Source organism: Zootoca vivipara, chromosome 13 (assembly GCF_963506605.1).
Source record: "Zootoca vivipara chromosome 13, rZooViv1.1, whole genome shotgun sequence".
Taxonomy (NCBI): Eukaryota; Metazoa; Chordata; class Lepidosauria; order Squamata; family Lacertidae; genus Zootoca; species Zootoca vivipara.
Window position 1 is genome coordinate 29366913 of NC_083288.1, and position 27814 is coordinate 29394726.

The following is a 27814-nucleotide window of genomic DNA, read 5'->3' on the forward strand; positions in this document are numbered from 1 at the left end:
GAGGATGGACTTGACCTATCACTGATTATGTGCATTTATTTCAAATAAAGAAAAATGAAAGGACTGCACCCTCACTCATTTAAAGGTAGAGTAATAATACTCAACCAAATGTAGAGATTCTTCACAAGTTTCATATTTGCTTTCATTTTTCACCTCCATTTTTACGCAATCTATCTAGAATTTGGCAACTATGCTGCCCAGAGAGAGAATACTCCTGAATTTGCCAATTGGGTGGAAAACACTTAAGTTACAGGCAGCAGAAAACACGATGGCTCTCCACAAATACAAAAACAAGAGCTAATACAATTTAGAAAATCAGCTAAGCTGTTTTTGAAGAGTGGGAAAGTAGATATTCAATTTTAGTTTGCATCTTGAATTCCTTTTCAGAAGCAAAATAGTGCAAAAACTGGTGAAAATCAGATGATTGGCCGCTATGCCTTTAAATCCTTTAAATGTGTTGAGACTCCCATTTACTGTGCACTCATTGTGTTTCCTTTGTTGGTTTTTTTAAAATTCAGGTTCTTATAATGCTATCCAAAACACATATCTCTGTACCTTTGAAATAACATATGGCTGTTTAATGTATTGCTTCATGCCACCCCAAATATCTGAGCCGTGCAAGATCTCAAAGGTTCCAGGGTTTGTGTTTCCCTTGGAATGAGGTGTAGTAGAGACTGTGTTTTCTATAGGTTAAATGGTTTATTTAAACATATATACAACCTGAGTCTACATTGCAGGGTTCCCACGGCCGCATTCTTCAATGGCAGGTGCTCCGCGAAGCCCAGCTGGTCAGCGGGCGTCCAGGAGAAGGCCGCGATGCGGCCTGCGGCAGCGGTGGCCTGTGGGGGGGCGGCAGGGCCTCCCCCGGCCGCAGTGTCATATTTTTTTTAAAAAAACAGGCTTTGATAGGGCCCATTTCGGCGGCGGCCGCTCCAACAAGAGAAGGCCTAACAAATAAGGCTTTAAAAATAAATAAATAAATATCCATCCTCTTTTGCAATAAATAAATAAATAATTTAAAAATAAAATAAAAATAAAAATTGTCAAGCCGCTTTTGCACCTGCTCTTTGCTATTGCTGCTGTCAATGGACAGCCTCAGCTTACAGTAGCCCAGCTGGGCTGCGTGTGTCGTGCTTTGCATTGCATTGTGAGGGTTGGACTAGATGACCTCCGGGGTCCCTTCCGACTCCAGGCCCGATGGGCTCATGTGGTGTGTTCCTTGATTTCAGTCGGCATGTATTAATCTTCATTTTCTTCACACAGTTTAGCGTGTGTGTGCGCAGTGAGGTTGGTTGGTTCTGTCCTGAGTTTATGTTCTTTAGCAGGCAAAACAAACAAACAAATAAACCAACAAACAGCTAATTCAATAGGGGTAATAAATTTAATCAGCCTGAAATTCAAGAGTGACTGTAGCAGTGGTAGTCGTCCTTGGATCACAAGTGGTAGTCGCTTTAGATCACAAGTCATGGCCACCGGTCAAAAAGAAAGCTCCCCTCCCCGTGTGGTTGGGGGTGCACCCAAAGCCACAGCAAGGGGCACCCTGAGTAATGCGGTTAAGGCAGCCAAGCGAATAACAAAAAAGGGCTTTATCTTCGGGGAGGAAGGTTCCTCCCATGAAACTGGTACTCAGCAAGAAAAAGGTGAGGGAGGATCAATTGGTAGGCCCCTCCACTTCTGAGGCTAGGCCCTACAGGGCCTCCCCTAAGGGAAAATGACCCATTTCCCCAGTTGAGTCGCTTTCAGACAGCAACTCCTCATTGGCTCGCCTGGCACGCCTGACAGCCGGGGGGTAGCCCCCCATCATCACATAAGGGTGACAAAGCAGAAAAAGGAGGATATAAAGATTTGGATCACATTCCTGCAGGAGTATAATGGGGTCTCATTCTGGCAAGAAGTTGTTGACCCAGGGGTGGAACTCCAGGTCCATTCGGATGCCTCTGGCCGCCATGGCTTCGGTGTGTTCTTCAGGGGCCGCTGGTGTGCGCACCCGTGGCCGCCTGCCTGGCATACAGCGGGCATCACTCGCGATCAAACGTTTCTTGAGTTCTTCCCTATTCTAGTTGCCATACGCCTCTGGGGAACCCGTTTCGCAAATTCCAGGGTATGTTTCTGGTCTGACAATCAAGCGGTGGTAAGAATCATATCCCGGCAGTCCCCTAAGTCTGCCCGGGCTATCAGGCTGCTGCGCCTATTTGTGCTTGAGTGCCTGAGGCACAATATTTCCTTCACAGCCCGCTTCATACCTTGTCTCAATAACAACATTGCTGACGCATTATCTCGTTTCAAGATGGAGCATTTCCACAAGCTGGCACCAGATGCAGCCCAGACCCCGGACGCCTTTCCAGATGAGCTGTGGGAGATTGGAAGCGAGAAGGGAACCAGGGAGTATTGTCAGCCTTAGCCCCATCCAGTAGACGTTCCTATTCCAGGGCCTGGGACGCCTTTGGGCGTTTTCGTGGCTCCAAAACACGGCGCGCAACCGAGCGGGAATGTCACAGGCGCGGTAGCGGCTACTCTAGAGTAAAGACTCCTCATGACATTGCCTTTTCATGCTTTTATTCACTGCAAGCTATTTACAGTGCAGAGTCAGTACTATGTACATGTTGTCAGTCTTGGTCAGAACCTCTGAATGGAGATTCCCGTGTTTTCCTCCAACAAAGTAGCCTGGGAACATTGAATCTCCGCCCCCGGCGCTTCTTGTGCAATTCCGGGGTCGGCGGGAGCGGTCTTCTGGTTGCTCTTTCCCTGCTTCCACAGGGAAGTACTTCAATTCCTAGTTCTCCTGAAGCACAGGGGCCTGGCCATAAAAACTCTAATGCTTTATAGGGCAGCTATATCCTTCTTTTGCAAATTCCTTTGTTGGCCGGATCCATGCAACACATTTCACGTCAAGAAGTTGCTGGCGGGCTGGCGTCACATCATCCCTCCGCGCCAGGATGGCAGAAAGCCCATTACCATCGACATCCTGAATTTAATTTGGTAAAAAAATTACCAGAGATTTGATGGTCAAATTTGGGGACATGTCTCTTTCGAGCAGCATTCTGCCTGGCCTTCTTTGGGCCTATGCGTATCGGAGAGTGTTTGGCAACCGGGGCACGTCAAGCAGGGTTGAGTGATTCAGATGTCAAGTTCTCCGGGGACACTGTCAATATCAAAATTCGGTCCTCCAAAACAGATCAGCTGTGAAAAAGTTGATGCTCACTCCAACAGGACAAGAGGGTCCCTGCCCCTATAGGGACTCTCGCAGTTTTTACAGGGTCCGGCCAGAATGCAGGGGGCCTTTCTTCATTCATGCTAACATGTGGCCTTTATCGCGGTTTCAATTTACAGCAGTCTTACGCAAAGTCCTAGCAGCCTGTGGAGCAGATCCCCAAGGATACTCTGGACATTCCTTCCGAATCGGGGCTGCCACTTCAGCAGCAGTCCAGGGTTGGTACCCAGCCCGCATCAAGACATTAGGGCATTGGCGCTCAGCTGCGTACAAGAGCTACATTCGCCCTGGCTCCTCTTCCTTAACGCTTACAATTTAACTTTTTTGCAGGTTTGCCCTTCATGAAGATCTGGGTGGTTGGGCACAGCTTCGTTCATTGGGTGGCGGAACATGCCCCGCCACAAAAAGGGGGTCTTCACCTCAACATTCACCCCAATATACGCATTTATCGGATGGGCCACCGGGGCATGCGGTGGTCAGGCATGATGCCCTCGTTTAGTAAGGCCGCAGCGATGCCTGCCCCCCCGGGAGTACTGGTGGTACACCTGGGAATAATGATTGGTTGAGCAAAAAGGCATTGCCCTTACCCCTGCGGCTAGGGCAGATATAGAGAAGCTGCACACCTTATACCCAACAATGGCAATAGGCTGGTCCAATCTAATCCCCCGCCTGTGTTGAAGGGGGGTTTCCAATCCTTCTCGCATTAACTACGCGATGCAAAAAATCAACAGGGCTATGCACAACACCATGAGGAAAATTGGGGGATTCTTTATCCCACACCCCACCATTAGGGCGGATGCGGCGGGCATGTTCAGAGCTGATGGGGTGCATCTGACACCACTTGGGAATGACCTCTGGCTAAATGATGTGTGGCAGGCCCATCATGTTCTGATGTCAGAGTACGGATCATGGTCACTTGGTCGTGGGGCTTGGCGGCGAGGCCCTTAAGGGCCTCGGGTGGCAGTTTTAGACCTTGGGAAGGTTTCCTTTGGTCTATCTTCAAGTTGGGTGGGATGCAATCAGGCTCCCTTCCTATGCGGCGGCGTTGCAGGGGCCCATTTAAAAGGGCAAAATCGGGAGTCCCTGGCCCTGGAGCGGCGGCTTGTAGGTCAAACTCACGGATGGGGTTAGTGGAAGGGCATGGTCTGTAAGTTTGCGCTTTACAGTCCCCTCTCACTGGCCTCATCAACCTGCATATCCTCAGACAGAGGGACTGAGAGGGTTACCTGCCAAGGCCTGGGCCAGGTTTCCCACTTCCTGAATTCCTGACTCTTGACTCTTTATTGGGGAAGGGGGTAGGCACCACAGACAGGACTTAGTGTGTGTGTACGAAATATCCGCCCTCCCCTCAGGTGGGTGAGGTTTGTGACACCGTGCGGGGCTTACCTGGCTGGGGCCACCCACCTGAGCGCCTTGGCCTATGACCCACCACCTGGCCAGGTAGGACAAAGGATGCCTGGCCGGAGGGGGCGGAGTAGGGAAATAATGGTAATATATAGACAATTGCATCACTTGTTTTGTAAATCAGGATTTGCAAATCCTCATGGTGATGTTCTCCAAGGAGGGACTCTCTGAAACACTACAGAAAGCAGGAAGGCTCAATTGATCCCTCTTTGTCACAAACTATAAATCATCTACTAAAGACTGCACTTCAACATTTTGACACTTTCGTCTTCCAGACAAAGACAGAGGTGAGTAGAATCCTATTAGCTCATCCTAAGTGCAGACTAGGGCATATATTTCAGTCCTTAAAAGACTGAAAAAAGGTTTAATACAGCGGTGGGATTAATGAAGACATGGTTATTCTATGAAACAAATAGGTAGTATTTATAGGTAAGAGATAATAAAGTGGTGTTTCATAATTCTGGGAATCTAATCAATAATTCTGAGCTCTCACCAAAGCCAAATGATTTTTCATTGATGCTAGGTAGTGTGTGATTTGCTTTTTAAAAATAAAGTAGAAGCATTATGGTTCGCAAAAACAAAACATCATAGATAAGGTCCTTTATGCAACCACACCAACGAGAATTTGCTTATTTACATCTAATAGCAAGGTTGCCCTTATGAGCTATAGTTAGGATTTGATTCTGCTTTCTCATTCTTGATTCAACATGAAACCAATATTTGCACTTCATGGTGGTTTACCTTTTCATTGTTTTGCTAACATTACCATGTTGTCTGTTTGTTGCTATTTACATCTAATAGCAAGGTTGCCCTTATGATCTATGGATCTAGGATTTGATTCTGCTTTCTCATTCTTGATTCAACATGAAACCAAGATAGGTCTTTGCTGAGATGCTCCCCATGCTCCCTGCCAACTCTAAAATTCTATTAGTACTGTACTGGGGAGAATGAATGATGTCAGTTGAATGTCAGTTGAATGTCTACTGCTGGCATCACTCATTACCTCATATACAATCACTCATTCTATAATACACAAACACACACATACAAGTTCACTTTGGTTGCTTTATGTTGGCTTGAGGATTAGGTGCAAATTTTGATGGATTTTTTTACCTAGGATACTTGGTGCAGTATTCCTAAATAGATTCATTTTGTGGAGGGTCCATCTTTGTTTCCTATGGCTACATGTTCTCTGCTGTACTGGGAATCCTTGCCATTGTATTTCTAACTATCAGGAAATTGAAAAAGGGGCCCCCTCCATTTGCTGCCTGGCAGAGAGCCACTCATTTTTTGTTACCTTAATGGCCAATTACCTTACCAGGAAGCTATCCAGGCTATTCTAGGGATTTGCATCCTTGCTTAGATTTTAACACATTTCCTCCAAGGAACAGAGGGTGGCATTCACAGTTCATCTTTCCCAATTTTAACCTCATGACAGTCCTGTAAAGTAGCTTAGCCTGATAGAACTGGTGCTTGACCATTGAGTAGGGATTTCAACCTGTATTGCCTAGTCCTAGTCCAACACTCTAACCACTACAATAAATACAATAGTTTATTATTATATAGACAATTGCATCACTTGTGGTTTAAATTAGGACTTGCAAATCATTAAAGTGAGGTTCTCCTAAGGAGTGACTCTCTGAAACACTACAGAAATTTAATGATATTCTCCAAGGGGTGACTCTCTGAAACACTACAGACAGCAGAGAAGCTCATTTTTTTCCCTTCTTGTCATAAAGTATATATATTCAAATAAAGACTGCACTCCAGAATTCTGGCCCTTCTTCTTCCAGACTAAAATAGAGGTGAGTGGAAACCCATTTGTTCATCCTCAGAGCATACTAGAACTTGGAAGGTACTTATATTTCAGTTCTGAAAAGACCTCAAAATGTTTAATACAGTAGTAAGATTAATGTAGACATTATTATTCTGTGATAAAAATAGATAACATTTATAGGTAACAGAGGATAATAACGTGATGTTTCAAAATTCTTGTATTTGGACTTACCGGTAAACCATGAGCTCTCATAAAAGCCACATGATATTTCAAAAATGCTAGGTGGTGTGAGATCTGCATTTTAAAAAATAAAGTAAAAGCATTATGGTTCACAAAACAACAACCTAGTTAAGTTCCTTTACGTAACCATACCCCAGGGAGGATATTATTTTATTGTACATCTAATAACAAGGTTGCTCTTAAGAGCTATACTGTAGTTAGGAGTTGATTCTGCTTTCTCATTCTTGATTCAACATGAAAGCAAGATGGGTCTTTGCTGAGTTGCACCTCATGCTCCCTTTCCAAGTATAAAATTGTATGAGTACTGTACTGGGGAGAATGAATGATGTCAGTTGAATGTCTACTGCTGGCATCACTCATTGCCTCATATTGAGAAAGGGGGCAAACCCCACATACAATTGCCTGCATATTCCCTCAGCCACCAGACTTTCATTAACTCCTTTCTAATTTTAGGTGTTACAAACACCTCTGCTGGAGCGGCTAAAACACAATAACAGAACTACTCTTCAAGAAATTGTTTGATGGAAATATTAAAGAATTAAGATGGCCAACCAGTCTACAGTGACAGAATTTCTTCTGATGGGGTTTTCCAGTGACCGAGAAGAAGAACTGTTTTACCTTGTGATATTTCTCTCTATTTATTTAATAGCCTTAGTGGGAAATTTCCTCATCATCATTGCTGTTGCCCTGAACCACAAACTGCACACTCCTATGTACTTCTTTCTGGTCAACCTATCATTATCAGACATTTGCTACATCTCAACCACAATCCCCAAATCCATAGCTGCTTCTTTGTCAGATGACAAAAGGATTTCTTTTGCTGGCTGTGTCGCACAGGTTTTCTTAGTTTTCACTTTTGCAGGTTCTGAGCTTGCCTTGCTCACAATCATGGCTTATGATCGCTATGTTGCAATCTGCCATCCTCTGCAGTATAAGTTAATCATGACCTGGGATGCCTGCATCCAAATGGCAGCTGCTTCCTGGATAAGCAACCTAATTCATTCGTCATTACAGGCCATTATCACTTTCAGGCTACATTTCTGTGGGTCCAATATTATTGGGCAGTATTTCTGTGATGTCCCTCAGCTGCTAAAGATTTCTTGTACTGACACAAAGCTTAACCAAATTTTGATTTTTGCCATTGGGATTATAGTAGATTCATTTTGTGTAGGGTTCATCTTTGTTTCCTATGGCTACATCTTCTCTGCTGTGCTGAGAATCCCTTCTGTTCATGGCAGATATAAAGCTTTCTCTACCTGTATTCCTCACCTGACTGTCTTTTCTTTATTTATGAGCACAGCTGTGTTTTCATACATCAGACCTGAAGAGCTTTCTTCTACAATGATGGATTTGCTCTCTGCTGTATTGTATAATGTTTTGCCACCACTACTGAATCCCATTATTTATAGCTTTCGGAACAAAGACATCCAAGAGGCCGTGTTGAAAATACCAAAAAGAATTAGAAATCTCCTAGCATGATTTCTTGCACGTTGTCTCATACACATCACAAGTCCTGTGCATTGCATAAAAATGCAAATGTCAGTGAAAATACCTTAAAATGCATTTTTTAATGTAATTGTGTGTTGCAAATAGAAGTGTAATGGTCAGATTTACATTTAAAATTTTTATATTAGGAACGTTTCACACAAAAAGCCTGATGAGTTTTCATTAGGACATCACACACACACACACACACACACACACACACACACACACACACACAGTATGACAATGTGAAAATGTGAGGAACTGGATCGAATGCTAAGAAACTGAAAGAAAATGAAATTGACACATTCAACCTTGCTACTCCCAGCCTGCTAAATTGGGTTTCTTTTTGAGTGGGGGTGTTAGGTGGGAGGAAGGGTAGAATAAGTCTTTGCACAAGTGATGAGGTCTCTGGACCACATTTGAATCCAATACTCTGTCCTGAGTTTCTCACATAACTGTGGCCCTCCTCCTTCACTGTTTTAGAGGTGCGTTATTCTAGCACCATACTTACTAGGTCATGCATGTCGGTGTGCATGGTTAATTTTATTGGCATTTCTTTTTTAAAAGAGCTATATCACTTCAGTTCAATGAGTATCGGAATACTTAATGTGTTTATTAGTAGTAGCTGTTTTGAGTCTGTATAATACACAAACACACACATAGAAGTTTACTTTCGTTGCTTTATGTTGGCTTGAGCATTAGGTGCAAATTTTGGTGGGTTATTTTACCTAGGATTCTTGGTGCAGTATTCCTAAATAGATTCATTTTGTGGGGGGTCCATCTTTGTTTCCTATGGCTACATGTTCTCTGCTGTGCTGGGAATCCCATCTGTTCAAGGTAGATATAAAGCATTCTCTACCTGTACCCCCACCTGACTATATTCTTTATTTATTAGCAGAGCTGTGTTTTCATACACAAAAACTAAAGTGATTTTCTCTACAAATTTGCTCCCTTCTGTATTGTATACTGTTTTGCCACCATTACTGAATCCCATAATTATCTATAGCTTCAGAAACAAGAACATCCAAGAGGCAGTGCTGTAAATTCCGAAAAAGGTAAAAGGTCTTCAATTATGTTTGCGTAAGCTGTGTCTCACACTTATTCCAGGTTATTACACAGGTTTCTAGCGCCCACTTTTGTGTGATGTCCCTTAATTCTGGCCTTTGTCCTGTTTTACAGCTTACACTTTGTTAAAATGTGCATAGGTAAAGGGACCCCTGACCATTAGGTCCAGTCATGACCGACTCTGGGGTTGCGGCACTTATCTCGCGTTATTGGCCGAGGGAGCCGGCATACAGCTTCCAGGTCATGTGGCCAGCATGACAAGCTGTTTCTGGCGAACCAGGGCAGCGCACGGAAACGCTGTTTACCTTCCCGCCGGAGGTATTTATCTACTTGCACTTCGATGTGCTTTCAAACTGCTAGGTTGGCAGGAGCTGGGACCAAGCAACAGGAGCTCACCCCGTCGCAGGAATTCGAACCACCGACCTTTTGATGGGCAAGCCCTAGGCACAGTGGTTTAACTCACGGAGCCACCTGCGTCCCGGAACATGCTATAGTGTGGGCTAAAAATTCATCTTAAAATATATAGATAGATTAGAATGAAGCTCTTGCTCATATTATGTACCTCCTGTGGCTTCGGAAATGAAAGAAGTGCTCACAAAACATTTTTATGTACAAAACTAATAGGGGGTGAGTCATGACAAAGAACTGAAAAATGTGTATTTTACCAGAGCAGTGTGTACAGAAAGTATACAAAATGGATGCAATTTAAATGCAGAGATTTTGTTCATTTAAAATAGGAAAAAAAGAGGATGGACTTGACCTATCACTGATTATGTGCATTTATTTCAAATAAAGAAAAATGAAAGGACTGCACCCTCACTCATTTAAAGGTAAAGTAATAATACTCAACCAAATGTAGAGATTTTTCACAAGTTTCATATTTGCTTTCATTTTTCACCTTCATTTTTACGCAATCTATCTAGAATTTGGCAACTATGCTGCCCTGTGAGAGAATACTCCTGAATTTGCCAATTGGGTGGAAAACACTTAAGTTACAGGCAGCAGAAAACACGATGGCTCTCCACAAATACAAAAACAAGAGCTAATACAATTTAGAAAATCAGCTAAGCTGTTTTTGAAGAGTGGGAAAGTAGATATTCAATTTTCGTTTGCATCTTGAATTCCTTTTCACAAGCAAAATAGTGCAAAAACTGGTGAAAATCAGATGATTGGCCGCTATGTCTTTAAATCCTATAAATGTGTTGAGACTCCCATTTACTGTGCACTCACTGTGTTTCCTTTGTTGGTTTTTTTAATTCAGGTTCTTATAATGCTATCCAAAACACATATCTGTACCTTTGAAATAACATATGGCTGTTTTATGTATTGCTTCATGCCACCCAAAAGCTCTGAGCCGTGCAAGATCTCAAAGGTTCCAGGGTTTGTTTTTCTCTTGGAATGAGGTGTAGTAGAGACTGTGTGGTCTATAGGCTATATGGTTTATTTAAACATATATACAACCTGAGTCTACATTGCAGGGTTCACAGCATTATCACCCCAAGAGGGTCTTGCTTCTCTCATAGCTGCAGCTTTGAATATAAACAGAAATCAAGCATCTTTCTGTATTTCCAGCTTCCCAGCCTGCTTCATCCAGTTTCCAGCTCCAATTATCCCACCCTCAACTCTTGCCATTGTATTTCTAACTATCAGGAAGTTGAAGGAGGGGCCCCACCCATTTGCTACCCGGCAGAGAGCCTCTCCTTTTTTGTTACCTTAATGGCCAATTCCCATACCAGGGAGCTAGCCGGGCTATTCTAGGAATGCTCCACACATCAATGGGGGGGGAATTTTGCATGGTCACACACAGCCCCCTGACCCCAGAGGGCGACTCCGTGGTAGTTCGGTGCTGGCACCGCCTTCCCAGGTAGGATGCCAGGGGTCTCGGCCTGCCCAAGCCTAGCATCCAATCTGTTGTCCCTGGGGAGTGTTGGCCCTTCCCCCATGTATCTCCATTCCTTGGCCCCCACCCTTGGAGAAGGAACTGTCAGCTTCTGGGTTCTATTTCCCAGCATGCTCTTTTGTCTGAGCCCTCTGTTGTCCCTGGGGAGTGTTGTCCCCTCCTTCCTGTATCTCCATACATTGGACCCTGCGCGTGCATCATGAACATTTTTTATATAAGCAGAAGTTATTATTGTTTAATTTCATTTTTTGGGTTGTCATTTATTTTGGTGGGTATTGTATGACTTGGGCGTTGATGTGTGTTTTGTGGTGGTTTTTTGGTTATCTGGATTTTCTAATTTTGGAGTAGGTGTTTTGAATGTAGGGTGTGGTTTTGGTTTTAACACACATGCCTTTCTCAGACGGGCAATAGTGTGTTAAAGAGAAGGCACTCTGCGGAGAAGGCACTTTGCGTATGGTCAGAGGCACCCTCCACGCGGAATGTGGGTACCTTAGAATCGAGCAAAAAAGAAAAAGTGCTGCAAGGGTGGGGAGGGAAAGGTCCCAATCGAGGAGGAAGGTGGGCTGACATCGGATGAGTTGATTATGGTACTGTATTTAAAAAGTCATTTGTGCCTATTGGTTTAGTACTGAGTTGAACCAATGTGGCTATGGGTATATGGCTCATTAATAAATTATTTAAAGAGCATCGTTAATTAGTTAGATGGTGAATGTTTAATTAGTGTACTATTAATTCCAAGCCAAGCCAATGGGCCTTTTCTGGGCTTTGCCAGGTGGCTATATACTCCTGTTGCATTTCTTCCCCAGAGTGGTGCATGGCATCACAGCAGGCCTCCACATGGCTTCAAACATAACTCTGATTCAAGTGAATATTCTACCTGCTCAGTCTCTAGGAACAGTAGGGAAAGAACTATTGCCTGCCTGAGAAAGAGTCAAGAGCGGGTCGAGAAACGCACAGTGAGATCATGGTCTCCCTACTGCTGTTCACGGATGGCTCGGCGCAGTTGTAGGTCTCCTTCCACCTCTAACCTATCTGACAATTCTTTGAGCCCTGAACTGCATAGGCCTCAGAGCAAGAGAGAAAGACCCCACAGAACCAAGAGAAGAGGACGTAAGTCTAGACAGGACTCATCGGATTCCTCACGTAGGTCTGACTACTTGAACATGGAGTGTGAGGACCAGATCAAGGGTACTGGATCACAATGGCTAAATTGTCTGGTCTCCCAAAATGGGACGGGAAAAGTAGAAAAAAGAGGCACAGGCGTGACAATGGTTTTCATAGCCCCTTGCGGTGAGGAGGGCTTAGACTCCAGGGAGGCACATTAGTGTCTAATTTTAAACATATGTGTCAGCCCCCTGGGATCCGCTTGCACACAAAGATATGTGAGCGCATCCTCAATGGGGAGTTTATAGACATGTTTTCTTGCTGTGGTATAAAATCAAAACCTGGTAAGCAATGACCACATGGGAGAGACTTTGGAAAGTATATCTGAAATTTAGTTCATGTTATATGAAAATAATGTATAGATGGTGCTTAAAACTGTAATAAGTTAGCAAAAATGTATTAAAAGGCTCCAAATATGTGCCGGAAATACCAACAGGAGGAAGGGTCATCTTATCACATGTTGGTGGTCCTGGGAAAAAGCCAAAGGGTTTTTGGGAAATGATATATAATGAATTGAAAAGGATGTTTAAACTGTTAATGCCTTTAAAAAAAAAAAACCACAACAACAACAATCGAAGCATTTTTGCTACGATAACAGGAATGGAAGTCCCCCCAAAAACTGACAAATTTATTTCCATATGCAACAACAGCAGCTACAACTTTATATGCACAGAAGTGGAAAAAAGAAGGATTACCAAGGAAGGAGAATTGGCTTATGAAACTAATAGACTATGATGAAATGGCAAAAATTTACCACCAGACTAAGAGGACATAATGAGGAAGTGCATAAGGAGGAATTGAGGCAAATCATAGATTATCTTTCAAAGTATCACCCATACATGAAGTTGCAGACAGGATTGGATTACTGAAAGATCTAATGATAGTGAAGTTCAGACAATAAAGACATATGTACTGTAAAAAAAAGTTAATTAAAAAATCATGAAAAGGAGGGGTGGGAAGTCAAGAAGAAGGGGTTGTGTCTTTTTTGTGTTTTTGTTGTTTTTTGTTGTTGTTGTTTTGAAAATACATTTGTCAATGCCAATAAATGTTTTGGAATATTTTCGGATAAAATGATGTGTGGTAATCTGATGAGTTGATACAAATAAAATTAATCTGATCTGTTCGCTTTTTTCCTGCAATCCAAATAATGTTTGCACAAAATAAGCTCAAGTGAATTCATTTACGCTTATTGCTAGATAAATGGGATAATGGGATCCTCCTAACTGAGGGTCCGCCTTGCATGTGGGCCCAAGGCACCCCCCCACACTATCCTTGAGGGGGTGGGAGACTGAGCCCAGCCCACGTGATGCTCCCATGATCACGCCATGGCCTATTGGCCAATCAGGGATCGGTGGTGTGATTGCGGGGGCATATAAAAGGTGGTGGTGCGTTTCTGGGGATTCACCTGGATTCTCTGTCTAGGGCCGGCGCGCTCACTTAGGCTCAATCCCTGTTTGCCCATGATCTGTGTGCAGCTTTTGTGCTCCGGAAGGCTCTGGAGGGCTGGCATAGACTTCAACCATCTTCTGGTGTTGGCCACAGGCCTGCTACCTTTGACCTTTTATGTAAAATTTACAAAAAACTAAGATCTGTTTGCTGGTCCCAGTATGAGGCACGGTTGTTCTCTGCCGCTTATTCTATGGCAATTTTTGGAGCTCAGAGTGGGTGAGGTTGTTTTTGAGGAGGTCCGTGGAGGAGTTCCTAGGGGTCTGCACTTAGAGGACATATATTTGGGAGAGGCAGAATTGGTGGTCCGGATTAGTTGGTAAAACTCAGACCAAAGGGGATAAGGGGGCCCTGCTTAATTTGTCTGCAACGGCGTATGGAGGTCCCTGCCCTGTAAAAGACAGCCGGAGGTATTTACAGATCAGGCCTCCTGGAGTTCACCCGTTCTTGATTCATGAGGACGGAAACCCTTTAGCAAGGCATCTATTCACCAGGGTTGTGTGGAAGGCTATCACGGCCTGTGGCTTGCCAGCACTGGAATTTACTGCCCATTCTTTCAGGATTGGCGCCGCTACGACAGCAGTTCATTGGGGCCTTTCAGTGGGCAGGAAAAAAAACTTGGGCCGGTGAGATCCAATGCCTATAAAGAAAACATCCGGAAAAGCAAGTGCCGGTAGCATGTAATCCACCTCCTAACATGTTTTGTCTTTTCCTTTGTTTCAGTGCTGCCGGAGTTGCACATGTGGTTTGTGGGTCACAGCATCATGAATTGGCCCGGTGTGTGTTTTGGTCGCAGTTCCTGGTGCATCAGATGTGGCGCAATAGTTCATGCCCAGCTGCTGCCAACAGAACCAGGAAGCATGTTGACCCTGAAGTGTCAAACAAGGTGTTGGCACTGGGTGGCAGAGTAAAACACCACCCTGGTATTCCCTTCAGTGATGGAGCCCTGTTTCGGGCTGATGGTTTGCATCTTTCCGATGGCGGAAATGATGTGTGGATGGACAAGATCGTTAGAGGTTTGAAAGATTGGAAGATTGGAAGCATAGCTGCCAAGTTCGGATCGTAAAGATCCGGGATCGGCAGCGCGTGACGCAACTTCCGGTGGCGCTTCGCCCTTCTATGGGCACCAGAAAATGGTGGCGCCAGCGCCGGAAGTCGCTTCCGCGCATGACCGGAAACACGTAAAAGCGACTTCCAACGCCGGCGCCGCCATTTTCTGATGCCCATAGAAGGGCAAACCGCAACCGGAAGTCGCGTCACGCAACTTCCGGTCATGCGCGGAAGCGACTTCCGGCGCCGGCGCCGCCATTTTCTGATGCCCATAGAAGGGCAAAGCGGCACCAGAAAAATGGCCGCCGGGAAGAAGCAAATTAAAGGGACAATGCCGGGATTTTCTGCCAAACGGGAGACCGCCGGGAAAGGGTAAGAAAAAAGGGGTTTTCCCGGCGGATACGGGATACTTGGCAGCTATGATTGGAAGTGTGAGGGTATTGGCAGCGAGCATGGGGCTCGTGTGGTGGTTGGGCATGGGCTTATTGTGATGTCGTGGAAGAGACCTCAGCTTCCCCTCCAGGTACAAAGGTATTCCATTAGAGGAATCTGCAGGTCTGGATCTCATCCAAAGTCTGCTTGCTGCCATAACCCAGCAGGAACCCTGGGGTGAACTTCAGTTGGTTGTCATCGACGGAGCTCCTTCGTTTGGTTGTTTACCCTTCCAGACTTCCTGCAAGGTGGGCAGGAGTCCGATATAGTTATTGCCAATGACTAAGCCAATACCACTCACAGTGCTGTAATCAATAAAGTTTTGGCCTACATTTTTGCCCATTAACCTTAAACTAAAATTCTGTGTCCGTGTGTATTTATTTATCCTTGGGTGTGCGCCAGGGTCTTGACATACAATTGGGATTAAATGGAAGCCTGAAGATAACTTCCTTTTGAGTTCCTAGCAGAACTGGCCATTATTGGATTATCCTTCGTAAACAGCAGTGTGAGCGAGCAGAGCTCAGGTGTATGCCAGCACCCCATTATGCTGTCCGCTACTGGCTGGTGTCTAAGTTTGAGCAGGCCATGTTACCTGTCAATCACCTGATCTTTTAATTTAAATTATTATCAGTTTGTCTGTGAGAGTTTCCAGGACAAATACAACTAAAGAACGCTTTTCAAGTGCAGGCTTCTTAACTCCTGCTAAGCAGCAGTGATGCAAGTGAGTTTAGGTCAATTGAGAGCCACTACACTACCATAATGTCTGCTACTGCCATTGGGTGCACCCAGTTCCCCAACCTTTGTACGTAAGCTCTAATGCACATGATGGAAAAGCATACTTCATATGAAGGGGAACCTAAGCTCCTTCAGCTAAACACTTATGGAAGCTCAAAGTAGAAGTTCATGATCAGAAAGAATGTGCCAGTGTTGCAAACAGATGAGGTGGGGGGAGAGGACAATAAAAATAGTTGTGATGTTATATGAAATTTAGGTATGCTTTACAAGAAAACAAAATGAAAAAGTATCCTTGCATACTAGAAGTCAATTAATGTTTGGAACCTTTTTCATCTTCTTTGTACAATAGTGTGTCTCAATGGGCATTCTTCAGCAAATATGAATTAATTCCAATGGCAACAACATGGGGAGAGCACAAATTTCCCTGGAGCAAAGATTCTCAAGAGATTTTGCAATGGCATCTTTGTTTGCATATCTGAGAACAAGTAAATATGGGGAATGCAATTTGCTGATATTATATTGGTGTGTGTATTTTGGATTTTTGTTGTCCATGAAACATTGTTGCTTCTTTTCATTTACACATTGTGTACATTTCAGTGGCAGAAATGGATGAATGAGACAACCTTTGCATACCAGGATTGGGTGGAAATACTCTCATGTGATATTACTCTTCTCCTGGTCGTCTTGCTTTTCACATATATTGAGGAGCAACTGGGGCAGAACTGGGCTGGCTACCTTGAGTCTTTCTCCTCTTCAGCTCCCTTTGTGTCTTTCACTTTCTGGATTGATCAAGCAGGCTCTTATATTTTTATGCATATTAAAAGAACTAGTAGGGAAATGGACAACATTTGTTTTGCACAGCATCATGGGACTGGTATGTTCTCCCAAGAGAGACCCTGAAATAGCACCAGAAAGGAGAATGACATCACCTCCTTCACCTCCGCCTGGCAACCCATGTGCCTTCAAATAAATATCCCCGTCAAGCACATTGGCAGTCTAATCTTCTGAGAGAAAGAGGGGTGAGTATAATTATTCTTGATCATCTGAAATGATTTTAATGATTCAGTGTGCAGTCTTCATCTGCTTATTAGATATGAAATTTCAGATCGACTTTCTAGAATGGTGGTTCCTTTACCCTCTTTAGTTAATTCAGTGTGGTCTCTCCCTCTCATCCAAATGTTTTGTTGTCGTTTAGGCGTGTCCGACTCTTCGTGACCCCATGGACCATAGCACGCCAGGCACTCCTGTCTTGCACTGCCTCCCGCAGTTTGGTCAAACTCATGTTCGTAGCTTCGAGAACACTGTCCAACCATCTCGTCCTCTGCCATCCCCTTCTCCTAGTGCCCTCCATCTTTCCCAACAGCAGGGTCTTTTCCAAGGATTCTTCTCTTCTCATGAGGTGGCCAAAGTATTGGAGCCTCAGCTTCAGGATCTGTCCTTCCAGTGAGCACTCGGGGCTGATTTCCTTAAGAATGGATAGGTTTGATCTTCTTGCAGTCCATGCGACTCTGAAGAGTCTCCTCCAGCACCAAAATTCAAAAGCATTAATTCTTCGGCAATCAGCCTTCTTTATGGTCCAGCTCTCACTTCCATACATCACTGCTGGGAAAACCATAGCTTTAACTATACGGACCTTTGTTGGCAAGGTGATGTCTCTGCTTTTTAAGATATTGTCTAGGTTTGTCATTGCTTTTCTCCCAAGAAGCAGGCGTCTTTTAATTTCGTGACTGCTGTCACCATCTGCAGTGATCAAGGAGCCCAGGAAAGTAAAATCTCTCACTGCCTCCATTTCCTCCCCTTCTATTTGCCTGGAGGCGATGGGACCAGTGGCTATGATCTTGGTTTTTTTGATGTTGAGCTTCACACCATATTTTGTGCTCTCCCCTTTCACCCTCATTAGAAGGTTCTTTAATTCTTCCTCACTTTCTGCCATCAAGGTTGTGTCATCTGCATATCTGAGGTTGTTGATATTTCTTCCGGCAATCTTAATTCCGGTTTGGGATTCATCTAGTCCACCCTTTCGCATGATGAATTCTGCGTATAAGTTAAATAAGCAGGGAGACAATATACAACCTTGTCGTACTCCTTTCCCAATTTTGAACCAGTCAGTTGTTCCATATCCAGTTCTAACTGTAGCTTCTTGTCCCACATAGAGATTTCTCAGGAGATAGATGAGGTGATCAGGCACTCCCATTTCTTTAAGAACTTGCCATAGTTTGCTGTGGTCGACACAGTCAAAGGCTTTTGCATAGTCGATGAAGCAGAAGTATATGTCTTTCTGGAACTCTGTAGCTTTCTCCAGTGCATGTTTGCTATTTGGTCTCTAGTTCCTCTGCCCCTTCGAAATCCACCTTGCACTTCTGGAAGGTTTCAGTCCATATACTGCTGAAGCTTGCCTTGTAGAATTTTAAGCATAACCTTGCTAGCGTGTGAAATGAGTGCAATTGTGCGGTAGTTGGAGTATTCTTTGGCACTGCCCTTCTTTGGGATTGGGATGTAGACTGATCTTCCCCAACCCTCTGGCCATTGCTGAGTTTTCCAAACTTGCAGGCATATTGAGTGTAGCACCTTAACAGCATCATCTTTTAAAATTTTAAATAGTTCAGCTGGAATATCATCACTTCCACTGGCCTTGTTATTAGCAGTGCTTTCTAAGGCCCATTTGACTTCACTCTCCAAGATGTCTGGCTCAAGGTCAGCAACCACACTACCTGGGGTGTACGAGACCTCCATATATTTCTGGTATGATTCCTCTGTGTATTCTTGCCACCTCTTCTTGATGTCTTCTGCTTCTGTAGGTCCTTACCACTTCTGTCCTTTATTATGATAATCTTTGTACAAAATGTTCCTTTCATATCTCCAATTTTCTTGAACAGATCTCTGGTTTTCCCCATTCTATTGTTTTCCTCTATTTCTTTGCATTGCTCGTTTAAGAAGGCCCTCTTGTCTCTCCTTGCTATTTTTTGAAAATCTGCATTCAGTTTCCTGTATCTTTCCCTATCTCCCTCGCATTTTGCTTGACTCCTCTCCCCCGCTGTTTGTAAGGCTTCGTGGCGAAGGGGCTTAATTAACTTAGAGAAGTTATGTTTTGACCAAATGTGATCCACCTGGAGAAGGAACAGGCAAGCCACTCCAGTATCCCTGCCAAGAAAACTCCATGGACAAAGACGACAGGTATCCAAATGTTACATGTTTCTTAAAATGCTTTATGTACGTGTTATGGCTCAATCGGAGATTTCTGTAAAAACTTTACCATTTACATAATGTGGCACATGGCTTAGAAAGTATGTGTATGCACCCAGTCTGTGTTGTCTTTGAGCCAGGATAAATAATATTAGCTGAAAATATGTGAGTGCAAATACAGACTTTATATCAGGCACCCCAGGAGGTTCCATTAGCCCAGGCATCCCCAAACTTCGGCCCTCCAGATGTTTTGGCCTACAACTCCCATGATCCCTAGCTAACAGGACCAGTGGTCAGCGATGATGGGAATTGTAGTCCAAAACATCTGGAGGGCTGAAGTTTGGGGGTGCCTGCTTTATATCATACCAGGATGAAAGCACACATCAAAAATTGATAGTGTGCATACTTGGTTCTTGATTCGGATAGATGTGTAGTTGTGAACTAGCGCAATATATAAGATGATCTTTTTTAAAAAACAGAATGTTCAAAATTTATAAGCTCCACTAACTCAAAACTATTTAACTTCTATCTGCAGAACAATGGAAATGAGAGAAATGGCTAACCAATCTACTCCAACAGGGTACCTTCTCATGGGGTTTTCTGAAGCCCGTGATTTGCAGATTTTGCATTCTGCAATGTTTCTCTTCATTTACTTAACAGCTTTAGTGGGAAATTCTCTCATCACCACAGCTGTGGCCCTAGACCACCACCTTCACAGCCCGATGTACTTCTTTTTGATTAACCTGTCATTGTTTGATGTCTGCTCCATCTCCACTACTGTGCCCAAATCCATTGCCATTTCATTGACAAACAACACCATGATTTCTTTTGCTGGATGTGTCACACAGGTCTTCTTAGTGGTGACATTTGTTGGTGGTGAGCTTGCTTTGCTCACTGTTATGGCTTATGACCGTTTTGTAGCCATCTGTCACCCACTACAATATGCCTTCATCATGAATTGGAATGCCTGCATGCAAATGGTAGCTGCTTCCTGGATAAGCAACCTGATCCATGCAGTATTGGAAACCAGTTTTACTTTCATGCTAAATTTCTGTGGGACCAATATCATTGGACAATATTTTTGTGACATTCCTCAATTGCAAAAGATTTCTTGCAGTGATACAAACATGAATCAAATTCTGATTTTTGTCCTTGGGTTTTTTATTGACTCTTTTTGTTTTGCATTTATCTTTGCGTCTTATGGCTACATATTTTCTGCTGTGCTGAGGATCCCATCAGTCCAAAGCAGATATAAAGCTTTCTCTACCTGCATTCCTCACCTGACTGTCTTTTCTTTATTCATCATCACAACTGTGTTTTCATACATGAGGCCAAAAGCACTTTCTTCCCCCACCGTGGACTTGGTTTCTGCTGTATTATATACAGTTTTACCACCGGTTCTTAATCCCATTATTTATAGTCTCAGGAACAAGGACATCCAACTGGCAGTCTGGAAAATACCCAGAAAACTGAAACAACTCATTAGATGATTCATCAGTTCCAGATTTTTGGAAAACATGGAAACACTTAATGTATATCTGAGGTTGAACTTAGGAAATTTCTTTTTTCACCTTTGAAATAGAGGATTTCATAATATTAACTATATCATATTAAAAGGCTCCTTGCCATTTTCACAGATTTAGTGACAGAGAATATGTTGATCCTGTTATTTCTTCTGTTATGGGCCATAATTGTTGCAGACACTGTTGCAGAGAACTATCTTGATTGTATCTTATGTAGACATTTCCGAAAGAATTGTTTTTGTGTTGTTACTTACAAATCTGACTCTTAAAATTGAAGGCCTTGTATTTGCTTTAAGATATGTTAGTCTAGTTTCTCGTTAAACATAGTGAATGTATGACAGAGGGTGCTGTATATTAACAATACAAATAATAAATAGTTGTTGGGTGAAACCTGTTCCCCTTACAAAGCTGCAACATCCAGATTTCTTGGGGAGGAGGTTGAATGTTATAGCACTTTGGGAATGCCAAGGTGGGAGTGGAAGGAACAGAAGGATCTGTGATTCTCCATCTGCTATATATGCATGTGGGGGTGTTGGGAATGACCACTCCCCACATCAAATGGGGGACGGCTTTTGCATGGTTGTGTGCAGCTCCCTGGATCCCTGTGCGGCTCCTGGTAGTTAAGGACTGGCTTCATCCTCCCTAGACAGGATACCTATGGTCTCCACATACCTGCGGTACCTTGGTTTATGAACTTAATCCATTCCAGAAGTCCGTTCTTAAACCCAGAAATAAACAGTAAATTGCAAGAACTCGGGCCAGGAGGAAGATGAATTTCAAGTAAGGTATGGTAGGCAACTTTATCATTATTACCTTGGTGTGCTGTGAAAACAGCCTTCACTCCCCAATGTACATGTTTATTGCCAACTTGTCTATTTTGGAGGCTCTCTACACCACCACAGTTATCCCCAAAATGCTAGTCAACTTCATGAGTCAGAGAAAATCCATCTCCTTCCATAGTTGTATCTTGCAAGCCTACATTTTCTTCTCAGCAGGTTCCAGTGAGTTCTTCCTTTTGGCTGTCATGTCGTTTGACCGCTATCTTGCCATTTGTAACCCACTGAGATATGCAGCCATCATGACCATTGCCTCCAGCTTATTGCTGCTTCCTGGATGTGGGGCTTCTTTGCAGTCCTACCACCTACAGTCCTGGTAGGCCAGCTGCCATTTTGTGGACCCAATGTCATTAAACATTTCTTTTGTGATGTTGACCCCTTACTCAAGCTGGCCTGCTTTGATGTAAGGAAAATTGAAATGATTAATTTTGTAAGTGCAGCCTTGCTCCTTCTGGGTTCATTACTGGTGACAAGTGTGTCCTATATCTTCATCATTGGAACAGTGCTGAGGATCCCTGCAGCCAAAGGACGACAGAAAGCATTCTCTACGTGTGCCTCTCACCTAATTGTGGTGACACTCTACTATGGGAGTTGCATTTTCATGTATGTACAGCCACAAAAAAATCACTCTTTGGACCTGAACAAGGTAGTCAGCATACTGAACACAGTCATAACTCCATTGCTGAACCCTTTCATTTATAGTCTGAGACAAAGCTACCCCCCCCCCCCCGGAACCCCTTTAACGGGATTAAATCTCCAAATTCTGGGCAGACAATGACGTGATCTGCCCCCCTTTTTCTTTTATTCAAATTTGCTCCAAGAACTTCCTCGATGCACGCTACCAGGGCCTCGCAGATTTTATCCATTCAAGGCTAAAACCTTTCTGGCCACTGCCAGATCCAAAAACTTCATTGATTTATTGATAGCAGTGGGGGTGTTAAAGTAGCACCAAAATGCGTCTCTCTAGCCGAGAAGACCAAAGGATTTTGCAAGGCGGCCCTGGGCCTTTACAGCTGGGAGGAGCTCGCCCCAGCACATCCATCTCCTTGTAAACCGGGAAACTCTGATCCGTGGGGGTCGCCCCAAATTTGTTTTTGTTTATGTATTTATTTGTATTTGTTTATGTATTTATTTATTCATCTTATAATTGGAACAATCAGCACATGTGTGGTTTAGTAAAGCATATACAGTACTGTCACCATTTGCACAAGTTGCACAAGTTAAAGCAGACTTGCTTTCCCACATGGAAATTGAACCTGCAACCTTGGGGTTATCAGCACTAATATCCTATCAACCCAGAAATAATACCTCAAAGTTCCCGGGTTGGTCATCTATGGAACCTGCCACTTAGGCGTTATCAACACTAGGATGAGACCTTGGTGGTCGCCTATTCCCAACCCTTGTAATGAATAATATGCACCTATCCCATAATGAATAATATGCACCTATCCCACCTGGGACCCAGGTGGCACTGTGGTTAAACCACTGAGCCTAGGGCTTGCTGATCAGAAGGTCGGCGGTTCGAATCCCTGTGACGGGGTGAGCTCCCGTTGCTTGGTCCTAGCTCCTGCCAACCTAGCAGTTCGAAAGCACCTCAAATTGCAAGTAGATAAATAGGAACCGCTACAGCGGGAAGGTAAACGGCGTTTCCATGTGCTGCTCTGGTTTGCCAGAAGCGGCTTTGTCATGCTGGCCACATGACCTGGAAGCTATACGCCGGCACCCTCGGCCAATAATGCGAGATGAGTGCGCAACCCCAGAGTCGGTCACGACTGGACCTAATGGTCAGGGGTCCCTTTACCTTTACCTATCCCATGTGGGGATAGGGCCTGTGTCGCGGTCACACAGACCTGCACATCACCCCCGGACGTTTGACGGTCTATTGGTGATGTGCCAACGACAAACAAATACTCTCAATCACTCACACACCTCAGACCAGGATATAGTAAAATAAAACAAGTTGGTTTAGTGAATGTTCTTATGCGTATTGGTTACTGTACAAAGCTTAAAACGGTTTCAAAATCACAGATGATTCCTATACCGGCCTAATACCTCTAAATAAGAATTACCGGCCTATTACCTCTAAAAATAACTAATAATAATTATCACTAAACTCATAACACTGTATCCTGTCTATCTCACTATTTAACAGCCACCACAATAATAACCAGCACCAGCTCCTCTCAACTATCTCACTCTCCTCACATCTAACTCTCCCAACTCTCTCATCTGCCTGCCTGCTTCACTCTATATACACCCTGCTTCTGGCTGGAGAGCTCCCATTGGTCGTTTCCCTCCCTGGCAACTTAACCCCTTCTAGGCCCTCTAGAGGTGAAACGCCACAGCCTGTAAAAAGAAAAAGAACAACTTGGCTCTGCCAGCACTACTATCCTGCCAATCCAGAAACGGTACCTCAGAGTATGTAATGCAAGAATATGCAGCTCTCCATATGGGGATTAAACCAGTAACCTTGGGGTTGTCAGCACTGATTATCCTGTAAACCCAGGAATAGTATCACAGAGTGTTCCTTGGTGATCATCTAGTCCAACCCCCTGTAATGCAAGGATATGCAGCCTTCCCATATGGGGATAGAATCTGGAACCTTGGCATTATTAAACTGTAGAGTTGGAAAGGATCCTGAAAGTCATCTAGTACAACCCCCTGCAGCACACTTGGTCTCTGCAACTGTGCTAGCTGCTTTAATTCTGCACCACTTCTGATCTTACAAGTTTCATGAAGAAGATTCCAAATCCCACCTAGAAGTGTCAGGGACCCTCTGCATGCAAAGCAGATTATCGTGCACTGTGGTACAGCTCTAAGATTTGGTTAAGTAATTAGGCCAAAGGTCATTTAGCAATCTCGACGATTCACCGGAGATTGGAATAATATAATTATTAATTATTATTGATTGGTTTCCCTTTTATTTATTTCTTTCTATATTAAGTATTTTATTATTTATTTATTTATTAAAATTCTTACTACTCCTGATTATTATCAAGTAAACTACTGTTTATGCAAGGTAAGCATAAACCAGGGGTTCCTAAACTAAGGCCCGGGGGCCAGATGCGGCCCAATCGCCTTCTAAATCCGGCCCGTGGACGGTCCGAGAATCAGCATGTTTTTATATGAGTAGAATGTGTCCTTTAATTTAAATGCAACTCTGGATTCTTTGTGGGGCATAGGAATTCTTCATATATATAGTCCGGCCCCCCCACCAGGTCTGAGGGACAGTGGACCGGCCTCCTGCTGAAAAAGTTTGCTGACCCCTAGGCTAAACCAACAGCAATGAAATTAAAATGTTAGATGCAGTAATATAACATATGGAAAATACAGAGGACGCCAATGCAGCTATGATTTTTATCGAGTAAAATTTACCATTAATGCAAGGCAAGCATAAATTAACAGCTACAAAATTAAAATGTTAATTGCTGTAATATAAAATTTAAAAATACGAAGGATGCCAATGCAGCTATTAGGGTAAAATAATCAAGCAACAGTAACACCAGTAAAACAATGTAGCAACATACTGCTCAAGGCAACAACAATATAACCCTCGTAGAGGTTCAACTAAATGAGACCATAAATTAATTAAGGGGAATATAGGCTGTGCTTTGTTGACCCTATAAGCTTCTGTGTCAGGTGAGCACGTATTCCCGCCCGTTACACACTTACTTAATTCCAACAATAAATCCAATTGCTGTGGGGATCTGAGCGGGCTGAGAGCCGGGGCGAAGGAGACTGAGCTCCCGTCTCTGGCTCGTTTAGAAGAGGGGTAGCCCCACCTCCCAGCCAACCCTACTGGTTGGCCCGGGTATGACGGAGGCGGGAACTCCCATCTCGCGAGGGGGCTGAGCGCTCAGCCCCCATCGCGAGAGTTCGCTCAGGCCACGCCCACAACCCCACCTCCGTGAGATGCGGAAGTGGCTTAATGATGAGGCTGAGAATGACATGAAAACTCTATTGTGTGAGTCTCAGATGAAGAAAATGAAACCTCAAGATAAAATGTTTTACTTGCTTAATGACAATTATGCAGCTGCATTTCTGAGAGACATCAATTTCAAGATTTAAATTTGATTTTATTAGATTTTATATTATTTATATTTATTTATTTATTTGATTTGATTAGATTTTAATTGGTGTGCTCCCAATATTTACTTAGTCCTAGTCCATATTTACTAGTCCTAGTCCAACACTCTAAGCGCTACACTGTACTGGCTCAGAATAGTCAGAATAATTTATTTATGTTAATCAGATTCAGTACTTAATTGGAGTTGCAGCTTGTTATCTTGGACAATAAAAAAGATATAACAACCATGTAGGTTATGAAATCAGTTTTCCATTCATCAACCCTTCACTCTTAAGCATCCCTTACATAAGACTGAAGTTAAGGGTCAGGGTTTAAAGATAGAGGGGAAATAATGGCAGGAAATATAGACAATTGCATCACTTGTTTTGTAAATCAGGATTTGCAAATCCTCATGGTGATGTTCTCCAAGGAGGGACTCTCTGAAACACTCCAGAAAGCAGGGAGGCTCAATTGATCCCTCTTTGTCACAAACTATAAATCATCTACTAAAGACCGCACTCCAACATTTTGACACTTTCGTCTTCCAGACAAAGACAGAGGTGAGTAGAATCCTATTAGCTCATCCTCAGTGCAGACTAGGGCACATATTTCAGTTCCGAAAAAACTGAAAAAAAGGTTTAATACAATAGTAAAGTGCTATGATGTATCATGCATTCTTATATCTTCCCATGTGTTTAGAACATCATAGCACTTTACTATCGGACTTGATTATTGCACTTTATACTGGACTTTTAAGACTTCGAGCATGAGATTTTGTACACATTTTTGAAACTCCTTGTCTAGGTGAAGGTTGCTGGTGCATATATTTTTAAATATTTGCACTTCACGGTGGTTTACCTTTTCATTGTTTTGCTAACATTACCGTGTTGTCTGTTTGTTGCTATTTACATCTAATAGCAAGGTTGCCCTTATGATCTATGGATCTAGGATTTGATTCTGCTTTCTCATTCTTAATTCAACATGAAACCAATATGTGTCTTTGCTGAGATGCTCCCCATGCTCCCTGCCAACACTAAAATTCTATTAGTACTGTACTAGGGAGTATGAATGATGTCAGTTGAATGTCTACTGCTGGCATCACTAATTCCCACATATTGAGAAAGGGGGCAAACACCACATACAATTGCCTGCATATTCCCTCAACCAATCGACTTTCATTAACTCCTTTCTAATTTTAGCTGTTACAAACACCTCTGCTGGTGTTGCCAAAACACAATAACAGAGCTACTCTTCAAGAATTTGTTCGATGAAATATTAAAGAATTAAGATGACCAACCATTCTACAGTGACAGAATTTCTTCTGATGGGGTTTTCCAGTGACCGAGAAGAAGAACTGTTTTATCTTGTGATATTTCTCTCCATTTATTTAATAGCCTTAGTGGGAAATTTCCTCATCATCATTGCTGTTGCTCTGAACCACAAACTGCACACTCCTATGTACTTCTTTCTGGTCAACCTATCATTATCAGACATTTGCTACATCTCAACCACAATCCCCAAATCCATAGCTGCTTCTTTGTCAGATGACAAAAGGATTTCTTTTGCTGGCTGTGTCGCACAGGTTTTCTTAGTTTTCACTTTTGCAGGTTCTGAGCTTGCCTTGCTCACGATCATGGCTTATGATCGCTATGTTGCAATCTGCCATCCTCTGCAGTATGAGCTAATCATGAACTGGGATGCCTGCATCCAAATGGCAGCTGCTTCCTGGATAAGCACCCCAATCCATTCATCGTTACATACCATTATCACTTTCAGGCTACATTTCTGTGGGTCCAATATTATTGGGCAGTATTTCTGTGATATTCCTCAGCTGCTAAAGATTTCTTGTACTGACACAAAGCTTAACCAAATTTTGATTTTTGCCATTGGGATTATAGTAGATTCATTTTGTGGAGGGTTCATCTTTGTTTCCTATGGCTACATCTTCTCTGCTGTGCTGAGAATCCCATCTGTTCAAGGCAGATATAAAGCTTTCTCTACCTGCATCCCCCACCTGACTGTCTTTTCTATATTCATCATCACAGCTGTGTTTTCATACATGAGACCTAAAGAGCTTTCTTCTACAATGATGGATTTGCTCTCTGCTGTATTGTATAATGTTTTGCCACCACTACTGAATCCCATTATTTATAGCTTGCGGAACAAAGACATCCAAGAGGCCGTGTTGAAAATACCGGAAAGAATTAGAAATCTCCTAGCATGATTTCTTGCACGTTGTCTCATACACATCACAAGTCCTGTGCATTGCATAAAAATGCAAGTGTCAGTCGAAA

The 27814-nt window shown here is 43.3% G+C and overlaps 3 protein-coding genes and 1 pseudogene across 3 annotated transcripts; all 4 read left to right on the forward strand.

Moving 5' to 3' along the window:
* Positions 1-7175: 7175 nt before the first annotated feature.
* On the forward strand, positions 7176-8111 carry LOC118077888 (olfactory receptor 14A16-like). Its single transcript, XM_035101612.2, has one exon. The coding sequence runs from the start codon at positions 7176-7178 to the stop codon at positions 8109-8111; it is 936 nt and encodes a 311-aa protein (XP_034957503.2).
* An 11523-nt stretch (positions 8112-19634) lies between these two features.
* Positions 19635-20585, forward strand: LOC118077889 (olfactory receptor 14A16-like). Its single transcript, XM_060281153.1, has one exon. It carries the CDS (start codon positions 19635-19637, stop codon positions 20583-20585), a length of 951 nt encoding a protein of 316 aa, XP_060137136.1.
* An 820-nt stretch (positions 20586-21405) lies between these two features.
* Positions 21406-26760, forward strand: LOC132592918 (olfactory receptor 6E1-like; annotated as a pseudogene).
* Positions 26761-26808: 48 nt separating this feature from the next.
* On the forward strand, positions 26809-27744 carry LOC132592919 (olfactory receptor 14A16-like). Its single transcript, XM_060281154.1, has one exon. The coding sequence runs from the start codon at positions 26809-26811 to the stop codon at positions 27742-27744; it is 936 nt and encodes a 311-aa protein (XP_060137137.1).
* Positions 27745-27814: the final 70 nt, after the last annotated feature.

What these genes read in the sequence shown, in the direction of transcription:
- LOC118077888 (XM_035101612.2), top strand. Translation starts at nt 7,176, where the DNA reads ATGGCCAACCAGTCTACAGTGACAGAATTTCTTCTGATGGGGTTTTCC.
- LOC118077889 (XM_060281153.1), top strand. Translation starts at nt 19,635, where the DNA reads ATGGAAATGAGAGAAATGGCTAACCAATCTACTCCAACAGGGTACCTT.
- LOC132592919 (XM_060281154.1), top strand. Translation starts at nt 26,809, where the DNA reads ATGACCAACCATTCTACAGTGACAGAATTTCTTCTGATGGGGTTTTCC.